Here is a 12,624-nt window from a genome sequence, read left to right on the forward strand (position 1 = left end):
AGTCTATCTATCTATCTATCTATCTATCTATCTATCTATCTATCTATCTATCTATCTATCTATCTATCTATCTATCTATCTATCTATCTATCAGTGGCGTGGCTCTCCAAGCGCAAATGGCACCATGGCGCCACCCTTTGAAATGGAGAAGGAGTTTTCAGAAAAGGGAATACGATTTTCCAAAACCTAACAAAATATCACAACACTTTTTTCAAACAAATCTCTTATTCAGTGTTCATCCCTAAGTACGCAAGTCTTTAGTTAAGGTGTCTATAATTAGGCTAGTGGGAGGAGGGCGGGTAAGTTATCATCATCATCAAGTACCACATCTGCAGTAGACATCGGCGTTCATCGTTCTCCATTCTTTTCTTTTCTCGGATGCTCTAAAAAAACAACAACCCACACATTAAAAAAAAAACCCGGTATACTGATCTCGTCACCCATCTGCTTGTAATAGGCTCTCCAAGTAGGATAATCTGGATTTACCTCTGCCTCGTTTGCCTTGCCAGTAAGAGCTGGATGTGATGTTCAAGGTCTTTATGTCTATTCAAGCGTGACAGAAACTGCATACTCTGTCTTTTCCTGATTGCTTTTTTTTTCAGCGTGCGGTTTACGTGAGGTCTTGAAGTACTATATCTTCTGGTCTCATTTCCTTCCAAGAACTTCTCAGCAGCCTGCTGAGAAACCACCTTTCTGCTGCTTCTCATCTTTTTAAAAACATTTTTCACTGTCGTTAATCTTTAGTGATTGACCAGCATAACAGACGTAGGCCATAGAAGTAGGGTAGCCTACATGATCAGTTAAGCTAGCGCCCCCTCCCGCCCCCAAATAAAAAAAAAACAACCCACTTATTATATAAAAATGATTTGTTAAAAATACAACATGCAAAACCCAAACAATTTAACTTTTAACAAATTATGCTTCCCCCTCTCTTTCTCTTTCTCCTCTCCTCTATATCTCTGTACCTTTGTCTCTCTACCCCTTCTCTCTCAATCTTTCGTTATGTAATATTACGTAACCCACACGGCGGACTTTGCGCACTCGCCTTGGCTAATGAAGCTGGCGGGAACACACACACAGTCACTTACACAAACATACAAACACGTCCGTCGAGAGTTTGTTCTTTTTTTTTCCTTTTCACTTGATGAGTGAAAAGATATTTAAGGCTGCGAAAGAAGCAGCTGGCATTTGCGTGTTGTCAGTTTTGTTTCGTAACCAAGGAAGCAAATAAAAAGTTATCTCCCCTGCTTGAATATAGGGGGCGTAGTAAACATTGTCGAATTCAACAAAATGGCAGCGACCAGGCGGCTTACAAAGGTACTGAGTTTCATTGTTTCTCCCTTCCGCGATTGTTCTTTTTGTGGATTTCATTTCAAAACAATTACCTAGATTTTATTCCAATGTTTGGCAGTTTTGATAATGGATACTAGTTCATTTATTTATTGTTTGTTTACAGTTATATCTTGATCTATGTGGCGAGTTGCTTGCAGTTTCATCTTTCCAAAAAAATACGGTTCTTCGGTCACTCAGCTCTAAAATTAGACTTCGTGTCCCCTCTTTCTGTTCACTGTTCTGCCGTCGCTTGTTTTACCTAAAAGATTGAAATATGAACATGTCCATATGTGTATATAATTTGATAACCTCTTCAGTTGATCTGTGTACTTTTTTCCAAGTCTAAAAGCCTGTTTCAGCAAATGAATCTCTTCTTCAGCGCGTTGACGTGATGATAAAGCAAGACTCGGGACTGAAACTAAAGGCCACCTCTATTCTCACCCGGAGAACTGCCTAAATAAAGAGTGGCCCTAGATTTCTAGATCTAGGTATCTGCATACATGAACTTAGTTTGACAGAAAAGTAAATTCAGTAAATAAATGAATAGCTTGTTAAGAAATAAACAAGTAGAAGATCTATTAGAATTGCAAGTGCTCCTGTCAAGCCGAACTAAATAGTCTAGTCTAATTAGACTAATGTAACGTTGACCTAGATCTAGATCTAAGCCTCCTCCTAGATCTAGATTCTAGATCTAATGCCCCATTTAGACGCACAGTTCGTTGATCGACGAACTGACAGTTTAACCAACGGACGCTCTATCTGGGTCACCGGTAAACTGACAGTTAGTCGACGAGAGAAGTTCCGTTTAGACGTACAGTTTTTATATCCCTCCTTGGGACCGGTGTAGCTAGATCTAGATCTAGATCTAGGTCACTAACAACGTCAACAATGACAATGGCTGAAGCAAGCTACCTGGATGATTTGGCAGCTTTTATTGTCCTCAAATCCAAAAAGAAAGCTAGAAAGAGGACCATCTGGGCTAAAGAATGGCTACTAAAAAGAAGTACATACACACACACAAATATTCTATTTCCACAACGGAGCGTTTCCACAATGCTGGCAACGTTCGATTTAAAAGTTCGATAAACTGTAGTTTTTTTCGTTAACGAGACAACAGTTTTCCTCCGCCCAATCAAATAGTTGCCTTGTAAAATTTCTGTCTCTTGTTGCTGTCGTTAGTGTGTATGTGTCTGTTTGTTAATTCTGCTGATGTGCTGTAAGAGAGTATAGTGTTTGTTTGTTCAGTTGTTGCAATTGGTCCAGTTTTATGTGGACTTTCACCTTTTGTTCAAAGCAATGGAATGGTTGTTTGTGTTCACAGTTATCAGTTATTCCATTTTTGTTAAATGTGTCATCTTTTAAGAGATGAGGATGAAAGTATTTATTTTTGTCAGAACACACAAAAAAAACTAAGTCCTAAGTGGTGATGGAATCATAAGTCATAAGTTTTTGTTTTTTATGTTTTCAGGAACTGGGAGACTTGACATCACCAAGTTCTGCCCTGAAACGCTCATTCCGGGAAATCAATGTGGATGAGTCGAATATACTTCTGTGGCACGGCTTAATTGTGCCTGTAAGTAAAATTTTTGCTAATTCTATAAGTTTCTTTTATTTTACCAATTGTAATGTAAGGGACACAAGTAGACAGGAGTTAGGAACTACTCATAATGAGTAAGCGCAGTCCAGTGCAGTTTCCAGTAATATCTGATAAATCATATAATATATAATAATTTAAATTAATAATATAATAATACAGTCAAACCTGTGTAAGACGGCCACCCATTGTCAAGGAGAAAAGTGGCCGTATAAGACAGGTGGCCGTCTTAGGCAGGACTGATCAAGATGAAGAAAACAAACCTTTCCCATCTGAGGTCCCAATGGAAAGTAGCCGCATAGTTGTTGTTGGCGGTGGTGGTGGTTTGTATTTTGTTTGTAGTTTTTATTTTGTTGCTGATTTTGCAAAAGGGTGACAATAAAATGAAATGTATCAGGCGAGGAAGACCGAGTGCCATGTTAAAACAAACACATGGGTCGCCACCACTCGGAGAACGAGCGACGCTTCTGTCACAAGTTCATGTTGACGTCCTTTGTTACTTTGTTACAGACTGGGTAAACAGTGACCACTCATCTCACTTACGATTTGTGTATGAGTTCTGGGCGGGGCTTATGGGTTATGAGGGATCACACGCTTACCTCATCAGCAGCTGAAAATTGGAAGCTATTGGTCAACAGTGGGAGGGGCCTACGCAACATGATCGGTTGGAGGGACTATCTAACAACAACAACAGGTGATTGAATTATGATGGCTCGCCCACAACGACAGGGGTCAATGCACAATTTATGACAAAACGTAATGGAGCTACTAAGGTGGCCGTCTAAGACAGGTGTTGTTGCTTAGTATGATAGGGGTTGTGTGTTAGAATATGGTGGCCGCGGCCGCGTTGAACAGGTGCCCGTTTTATGTCAGGGCAAGTTTGACTGTAATTTACATTGAGCTCCACCCTGATTAAAGTACACTGGCTGACCACTCTACCAGTACAATGAAAAGTAAAACTTAAAGAGTACATTGTGTTGTGACTAAAAATCTACGTGTATACATACAGTTGAACATGCCAAAATGGCCAGCTGCACAAATGGCCTGTTATACTATACTCTTTTTTAGAGAACCATGTTGGTTGTTCTGAGTTGGTCATTTGGACTCAACATGCTGGCTGTTGCTTGGTGTGAGCCAGTTGGTGCTGAGCTCTCGAGCTGTACCGACAAGTTTTGCAGGTGGTTGGCGGATGCTCTGGTGTGGTTTGCTTCTTCTTTCCTATCAAACGTCTATCGTCCTGATCTCTCTTCCTTCTTTTTTTTTTGGTGTTTATTGATCTCTTGTAACACCTCTGATCTTTGCACCCCCCTCCCGGGGCGGTGCTACTGACCAAAGTGTCTTCAGGCCATTCCCAAAGGGGGGACATTTCTGGTTCTTATGCACAGTAGAATTGCTATTGTAAATGGGCCGAACCATCAATGTCATGCTCATAACTGCCTGAACCGCACCAGGGAACTACTGCTTTTTCTTTCCTTATCCTACTATCGTAATTTTTCATCTACTTCTTTTGTATGCTTGTCACACTCTTGTGACCTGCTATTTCTGGGGTGCCTTATTTGTCGAAGCAGACTTTGTTCTGTTGAAGCTAGAGAGGTGATGAGCAGAGTATGTCTGATTCCCTGTAAGGACTTCTCTCTTGACATCCACCTCTTGGCACTCGTATGACTTTATGCACTTGCGAATGCCGTAAATCCTCTACTAAAACAAAAACTCTGATCTTCGGCACTTTTATGCTCTTGTTGTGTTGCAAGTGCCATAAAACTCTCTTACTGAAAAAACCCCTAAAACTGACAAGTTTCTCTTTGGCTCGTGTCCCCTCACAGGAGAACCCACCCTACAACAAAGGAGCTTTCAAGATTGAGATATCGTTCCCAGCAGAGTACCCGTTCAAGCCCCCGAAGGTGATATTCAAAACCAAAATCTACCACCCCAACGTGGACGAGAAGGGTCAAGTGTGTTTGCCCATCATCAACGCGGAGAACTGGAAACCAGCGACTAAAACGGACCATGGTAAGAATAGAAAGTTTTTCGGTAGAATCAGTTTTTTTATTGTGCCTCGGTTCAGGTTGAAATGGAGCAAGCTAGAAGAAGGTTCTACTGTATTTTTTTTTCGGCTGATATTTCCTGATAAGGCTGTCGTGGTCTAGAGGTATAGTGTTGGCCTCTCATTCGAAAAATTCCGGAGTTTGGAACCCGACAGGGGTGGACATTTTTTCTTCTAAAATTTTCCTGTTTCTCCTCTTTTCCCGTTCTGTAGTCCTTTTCTGTCTTCTGCTTTCATTTCCTCTTTCTTCTCCCCGGAAGCCTTCTATTGACTCCTCTCTCATTTACTTTCGACTTTTATTACTGTTACTCTTGGCTGGTGTCGTTCAGGGACACCCCTGATCTTACGGCTGGTAGGATCGAACACCAGTCCTTCTCAGATAAGTGCGAAAAATCTTGGGAGGTCCCGTGTTCAAGTTCTGCACGTTAAAGATCCCTTGGTGATCCTAATATGGATAAAAATAAGCTTCTGCAGCCACCCAGGCAAAATTCAAAATTAATTGCAACTAAAACCGAAAATATTCTAGTCAGTATAAAAACATCTAGAGTACCTTCAAAATCAGGAATGTGGCTGCCTGAAGGTAAGAGGCATTACAAAGTAGGAAAAACAGTCACATAAGAATCAGTTGGACTGAGGGTTGAAGAACCCCTGGGGTCTGGCAGGGGAACACAAAAAAGAAAATGTCTGTCTGTCTGTGATGTCCTGTTCCATGTGTCCCCAATACAGTAAATCATAAATGACCAGTATCATGTGGATGTGCATCGCTTTACTAAAAAGTAAAACAAACTTAACTTTTCCATGTAGACCCATCTATGTGGGGGTGGTGTTCTGGTGCGGTTTGCTCCTTCTCTCATGTCAAAAACTATCGTCCTTCTCTCTCTTCAGCCATGTGGACATCCGAGGAAATGGGTAGGTAGATGACCTGGCGAAGAAATCCTTATCCCTTCTGTTGGGATCAACAACGAACACTCTCCCACAGACTGACTTTAAAAATAAAGTAAAAAAGTACACCTCCAGTGTGTGGGAGAGCCACTGGAAAAAACAGACGAGTAACAAACTCTATAATATTAAACCCAAATTGGGACCGTGAAATCCTTGACCTCTCCAGAAGAGACGAAGTCATTTTTACTCGATTCGCATCGGACACACGGTTCTAACACACAAATACCTCCTTCAGGGAGATGAGAAGCCATTCTATGTCGGATGCGACTCAGATTTTACCATTAGACACATTTTAACCGAATGTCTAGACTTTGGAGAGATCCGAAGGAAATACTTTGAATGCAAAAAATTGCAAGACATTTTTTCTGTCGTTTGCCCCAACAGAATTTGGATTTTATGAAGGCCATTGGCCTTTATGGAAAATTGTAGTGTAGAACAAAACTGAATCATTAAAATTTTTTATGACAGTTGTTTTAGACGGAAATTATATATCTACACCAAATTTTAAATATTTTAACTTTTTAAGATCAAAGTGCTCATATGACCTTATGCAGTTGCGAGCGCCGTAAAACCCCATACTAAACTAACTCTCTCTCTTCCTTTTCTGTGTTTGTTACTCTCTTGTATCACGCCTAATTTTCAGCACTTGCGATCCTATTGTGTTACAAGTGCTGTAAAACTCTTATTAAAACTAAGACCCATCGATGTTGGCCTGACTGCTCTTTTAGTTTGGTTCTTTCGCCTTATCAGTTTTGCTCAAATTGATTAAGGTGATTGGCAGGATCTCTGGTGTGGTTTGCTCTTTTTTTTCTTCTATCAAATACTATCTTTATTACGGTCTCTTCTTTTCTTTGTATGCTACTATAGAAGTATCAATATCTCCATTATCTTTTTCTTATGTTGGACCTACTTGGGTTGCAGGTGCCATAAAACGCTCACTAAAACCTGTCCCTAATTGATGCAATGTGCCATAAAACTCTCACTAAAACCAGTCCCTAATTGATGCAATCTGCCATAAAACTCTCACTAAAACCAGTCCCTAATTGATGCAATCTGCCATAAAACTCTCACTAAAACCAGTCCCTAATTGATGCAATCTGCAGGTGTTCTGGTGTGGTTTGCCCTTTCTTTCCTATCAAACACCTATCGTCCTGATCTCTCCTGCTTCTTTTTTTGTGTTTGATGCTCTCTTGTAGTGCCTCTAATCTTCGGTACTTTAAGACCTTATTGTGTTGCAAGTGCCGTAAAACTATAACCAGAACATGACGTAATCTCTTTCTCCCCCCCCCCCTTCCCTCCCCAGTGGTGAGTGCCCTGATTGCCTTGATCAACGACCCTGAGCCGGAGCACCCGCTGCGGGCCGATCTGGCCGAGGAGTACACCAAGGACAAAAAAAAGTTCATGAAGAACGCGGAGGAGCACACGAAAAAGTTCAGTGAAAAGCGGCCCGCTGACTAATCTAGGCGTGTGAACGACTGGTGACCTGCGTGTATTCATGTGAAGTCATAGGGATGGCGGATCGAATGCTATCCATTCCGAGTCTTTCAGCAAGGGGGTTGAGGCATCCTGCTAGTATCGAAAGGAACAGTAATACATTTGTAATTTCATTGAACAGCTTCCACCGTAGAAATACTTGAAATAGTTTTTCTTTTTTCCCCACCCCCCCTTTAAGAACAATCAGTAGTCTGCTTGTCTATGTCTGTGTCTGTTCCAGTGCTGCTGTCTGTTGTGAAGTTTTGCTCGGATGCTGTTGAGAAATTGAGAAATTAAGTGAAGGGAACAGTGAACCGTAAATTTATTGTCTTGTCTCTAGTGAATATCCAGGAACAGTTGCAGCGGTCTCATTGTGTTGATTTCAGCGGCCTCTGGCTATCTGTTGTGCCATTTCAGGAAACTGAAGCCATTATTATCAGAGAATCTTTTTTTTTTTTTCGTCTAAAGATGTGTCAAAGATAACCTATTTTCATCGACTCGGAATGGATGTTTGGTGTCAACGGCAGGCACAGCCGTGCTAGTGGTGGTGTAAATTCCCCTTTGTTCTTTCCATGTGTTGTCTTAGCTGGAGTGTGCTGTGTGGTTGTGGCGCATGAGAGAGAGAGAGACGTGCAATTCAATGACTGTTGTTTTTTGTTGTATTTTTAATCAAATGAGTGTCCCTTGGCCCCCACCTGTGCATTTGCCTCCCTTGCGCAAAGAAGAATGAGTTGTTGTGCTTGCTGTGTGTGAACGAGACAGAGAGTGAGAGAGGTGATGGGTTTGCACTTGTCCTGCGTCCATCTGACTCTTGAGGCTCATATGCATTGCCCCAGGCGAAGTGTTAAAGTCCTTGTTGCCTTTGTCTGATGTGCATGTGACTGGGTCTCTGGTCGCTCTTCAAAAGCAATGGTTTGACAGAAGAAATAATCATGTTTAATTAAAAATCATCCTGTATGATAGTGCCCTGACGTGTGTATGCACGAATGAATACCTCCCATTTCTCCAGTAGCTTTGCTATTTTTGCAAGAATGAAAGTCCAGTGCTGCCCTTTCCCCTGATGTCATTGGACGTGTTGGAATGTTTTATAATTACAATGTTTATGCTGAATAATACTGTGGAATGATTGTTTCATTTTTTCCTCTCCGGACGAATGCAAGTTTTGAATAATTTTTCGTCTGGCGCTTTGATGCTTTGAACTGTAGCCATGGAGAATTAATTGGGGGGGGGGGGGGGGGAGAATGACATTTGACAGCCATGAGAGGTTGATTGTGACAGGAGGCCATGTGGATCGGTAGTGATAGTAATATAAATCCTCAAGGGTCGTCAGTAGTGGTACCGGCCGGTACTGACAGGAATCAGGGTGGGTTGGTTGTGAATGTGACAGGATTTCTATATTGTTTGTAGTGACGGCGATAAGAATCATTGAAAGTTGGTAATGGTACTGGCTGGAATTATTGAGGAGTGATGGTGACGGAAATTATTGAGGGATGGGTGGTTGTGATACCGATAGTAATAGAAATGGTGTAAGGGCGGTAGTGATAGTGAAAAGGATGATAGGGATTGAAGAAGATTGATAATGGTGGGGATTGAAGGAGGTTGGTATTAATGGAGATTGTAGAAATCTAGAAGTGATAATGATCATGGAGGGTTGTCAGTGATAGGGATATATATAAATAAGAAAGTCAGGTTTTAGTTTATCTTTCCCATTTCCTTTTCATGCTGCGTTGTACAAGGAAAGAGAACCGCAGCTCTAGTTTCACTATTATCTCGGCCCACCGAACACTGGTCCAGTAAATGCCGCGCCGCGTCTCGCTCGCACCCCCCCTCCCCTCCTCTCTTTTCCCCCCCTCACATTGTCGCTGCTTGCCCTGAGAGGAACTGGAGTGGAACTACTAACTTACAAAACTAGACCGGACTACTTACTAGAAATGACAGTGTAGAAGACTGTTGCAGCTTTGTGGTCGAGGAGTTGTAGCCTGCTCCAGGGTTCTCATTTGTCATTTTGCCCCCCCCCCCCCCAACTCTCAAGACTGCAGAATCATCTGTAGATTGTCTGCGCGACAATTTTTAGTGATTGTTATGAGGTTGGGACTGCCTCGGTCCCCCTCCCTCCTCCCAGTGTTTATTCTTGTCTGGCATGGGTGTCAGTGTCAGAGTAGATGATGAAACAGTACGTGGCAATATATATAATGGAAGTTTGGAATCGTTTGTGTGTTGATCTGTCTGTGTAGGCTACCAAAGTTCCGTGTGGTTTATGATTATGACTGTTTGCAAAAAAGCCCAAAAAAATCTTGTGACATTGATGATATATCTATGATTTTTTTTTTTTCTAAATGTCTTTTGTAGCTTCCTTTTGTGTATGTATGTCACAGGAAGTAGAGTAAGTGTAAAGATACAACAGTGATATCTTATTGCTTTTTCTGCTCCCTTCAGCCATGAGAAAAGTTTGGTTCCTTCCACCAAAGCAACGCGTGCGATTTTTGCATGATCATGCCGCTGTTCAGTTCGGCGAGCTGCACTCTCACTTTCACCTCACACTTCACTTGCCGTTTTGTGTCCGGGGAGAAATCTTAGGTGTCCGGGGCCCATCGTCACTCACTGCAGTCACAGGGGACGGACGGACCCACTTTGGTGATGCGGGGGTGTGATGGTAGGTAGGAAAAGTTTTTGCTTCCCTGTGCTGCAACTGCGAGGGGAGTTTTGATGGCCAAAAAAATTTCCGTGGTGACAAGACGGAAACACAGGGAAAGGCAGTGGCTACGAGAGATGATAATATTTGATAATTGTGTTGGTGTCGTTCTCCTCACGTTTGGTGTTGGCGTCTGCTGTCATAGTGTTGCCGTAAGCTGACAAAACGCCTGTTTTTATTTTTGGCGCCAAATTTTTGTTTGTGATAAGTCGAAAGCCTGATTTGTTACCCTACTTGTGTGGGGGAAAAAGGTCAATGTGAAACTGTGACTAGTTTTTTAATAAATGAGAATTCAAATTTTGGAAGAACTCCTTTTTTTAAATGCTTACGCTGACAAAAAGTCTCTTTATCTCGAAAGTGCTGTGAATTTTTTTTTAAGGGCGTTTTGTCAGCTTACGGCAGTGTACTGGCGGTGTTTACAGAAGTAGCTGTAGTCTGTGCGAGGGGTGGTGGAGCCAGCTACGTGGGCGCGATAGAAAAGTTGTGCGTGTCAATATATTTATTATGTAATAACTTTTAAAGTCGGGATGAGAGAAGCGACGGGAACATGGCGACCAGCTGGCGGGGTTCAGACAATCTCTGACATGCCTGTCCTTTGCTAAAACTTTAAAAACTAAAGGTGCCTCATGAACATGTTGCTGGCATCGTAAGAAAATAGGCAATCCTCTCCTTCCTACGGCCTTTGCCCTTAGGTGATCAAGCAGAAAATGCTTTTTATCTTCAAGAAAGATGACAGAAATATTTTAAGTTTACACGTCGCTTTTAATAAAAATTATAATAATAATTATAATAAGCAAAATGAGAAAATCACTTAACATATCAGTAAAATTTGTATGTTAAATTGATTCAATGATTGAGAAATGTGAAGGTCTATCGAGTCTTGTAACTTTTCCTTTAGATGGTTTGGTCCTAGAGCGTCATCTCCTAGCGATTGCATTCACGTCCTGTTTGGTTTTTTCTTTCAAGTGATGAATTAAATCTTGTGAGTAAAAGGTCTGCAGTGTCTGTCTTCATTTCTGCCCCCATTTGTGATGTCATATATACAAGTAGCAAGCTGTTTTGTGTGGTCCAGGGCCATATATGTGAGGCAGCGTGGTGGAATCAGGCTCTCGTCAAATTAATCAAAGTGAAGAAACTTGCATTTTTTCGCAGGTTTGTGAATTTTTATCAAATTTTAGTTTTTTTAGCTCAACACCTTTCATGCCCATTAAAGAACTTTCTGTGTGGATTTTTCTGAAAAACGTTGATTAAAGGCACAAAAAATGTAAATTTCCAGTTACCACGGACTCTTAAACTAAGGAAATAACTAATCTTTGGCGGCCATTTTCTCACTAATTTTACCTCTGAAAACAGATGACCCCCCACCTCTTTCTTTCGCAAATATCTCGACTTGTAATCAAGATAAATGGATATTTTTTTCATCCAAATAAACACAAGTAAACAACCTTTAAGATTATACCAATAACTCTACATGCCCAAAAATTGACGAGAGCCTGATTCCACCTTGCTGCCTCACATATGTTTTGATGCTTAAACTAAACCACCTCTGCTTGTGTGGTTGGAGGGTGCTGTGGTGTGGTTTGCTCCTTCTTTCTTATCAAACATCTATCGCCTTATCTCTCCTCCTCCTTTTTTATGTTTTTTACTCTCTTCTAACACTTCTAATCTTCTGGGGCTCATATGACCTCATGCAGTTGCGAGCGCCGTAAAACCTCTACTAAAACTAAACTAAAACATCTATCGTCCTTATCTCTCCTTCTTTTTTGTGTTAGTAACTCTCTTGTAACACCTCTAATCTTCGGCACTTATAAGACCATTTTGTGTTGCAAGTGCTGTAAAACACTTGCTAAATAAAAAAGAGCTTGACACAATGGTCATTTCATGCCAGGAAAAAGTACTTTTTTGTGGTGTATTACGCCCCCATCAACACAATTTAGATTATTTAAGGAGGTGGGCTTCAACCCTGCCTGTCGGGGCTTACCCAACTATGAGGGATACGATTAATATCCCAGCAAGAAGACCGAGAAACTTGATAATACTTTAACTTCACCCCACATGGGAATTGAACTCGGTACTTCCGTGTGCAATGGCGAAATGCTGTACTGCTATCGAACATCTATTGTCCTTATAATCTCCCCCTTTTCTTTGTTTGTCTCTGTCACTAGTAACTTCTCTTTTCTTCAGGTTATTGTATGAGCTTTTTATATTACAAGTGCTGTAAAACTCTGACTTAACCCTATTACTGAAAGTACTAATTTAGGAGCTAGGACTTAGTAGAAAAAGGTCAACCCACTGAATGTACAATGATGGTAATGCAGAACAAAACACATTTCAGTTTTAGTAAGAGTTTTACGGCACTTGCAACACAATAAGGTCATATAAGTGCCGAAGATTAGAGGTGTTACAAGAGAAGAGATAAAGACGATAGTAGTTTGATAGAAAAGAAGGAGCAAACCACACCAGAGCACCGGCCAACCACCCTCACAGAACACATTTCTCCCAGTGGTAAACTCTTTAATTTTAATTAAAAACAACCAAAAACAAGAC

General features: G+C 41.2%; 1 protein-coding gene across 1 annotated transcript; it reads left to right on the plus strand.

Moving 5' to 3' along the window:
- Positions 1–1,215: 1,215 nt before the first annotated feature.
- LOC101853517 (ubiquitin-conjugating enzyme E2 L3) lies at positions 1,216–8,503 on the plus strand. Its single transcript, XM_005112589.3, has 4 exons — positions 1,216–1,317; positions 2,801–2,905; positions 4,750–4,936; positions 7,216–8,503. Exons 1-4 carry the CDS (start codon positions 1,291–1,293, stop codon positions 7,368–7,370), a joined length of 474 nt encoding a protein of 157 aa, XP_005112646.1. The 5' UTR covers positions 1,216–1,290; the 3' UTR covers positions 7,371–8,503.
- The last annotated feature ends 4,121 nt before the right edge of the window (positions 8,504–12,624 follow it).

Source organism: Aplysia californica, unplaced genomic scaffold (assembly GCF_000002075.1).
Source record: "Aplysia californica isolate F4 #8 unplaced genomic scaffold, AplCal3.0 scaffold01329, whole genome shotgun sequence".
NCBI lineage: Eukaryota > Metazoa > Mollusca > Gastropoda > Aplysiida > Aplysiidae > Aplysia > Aplysia californica.

Excerpts from the sequence above, each read along its gene's own strand:
- LOC101853517 (XM_005112589.3), top strand. The coding sequence starts at position 1,291 with ATGGCAGCGACCAGGCGGCTTACAAAG. Across the intron at positions 1,318-2,800 it reads CGACCAGGCGGCTTACAAAG|GAACTGGGAGACTTGACATC; the intron begins GTACTGAGTTTC and ends TTATGTTTTCAG. Across the intron at positions 4,937-7,215 it reads AGCGACTAAAACGGACCATG|TGGTGAGTGCCCTGATTGCC; the intron begins GTAAGAATAGAA and ends TTCCCTCCCCAG.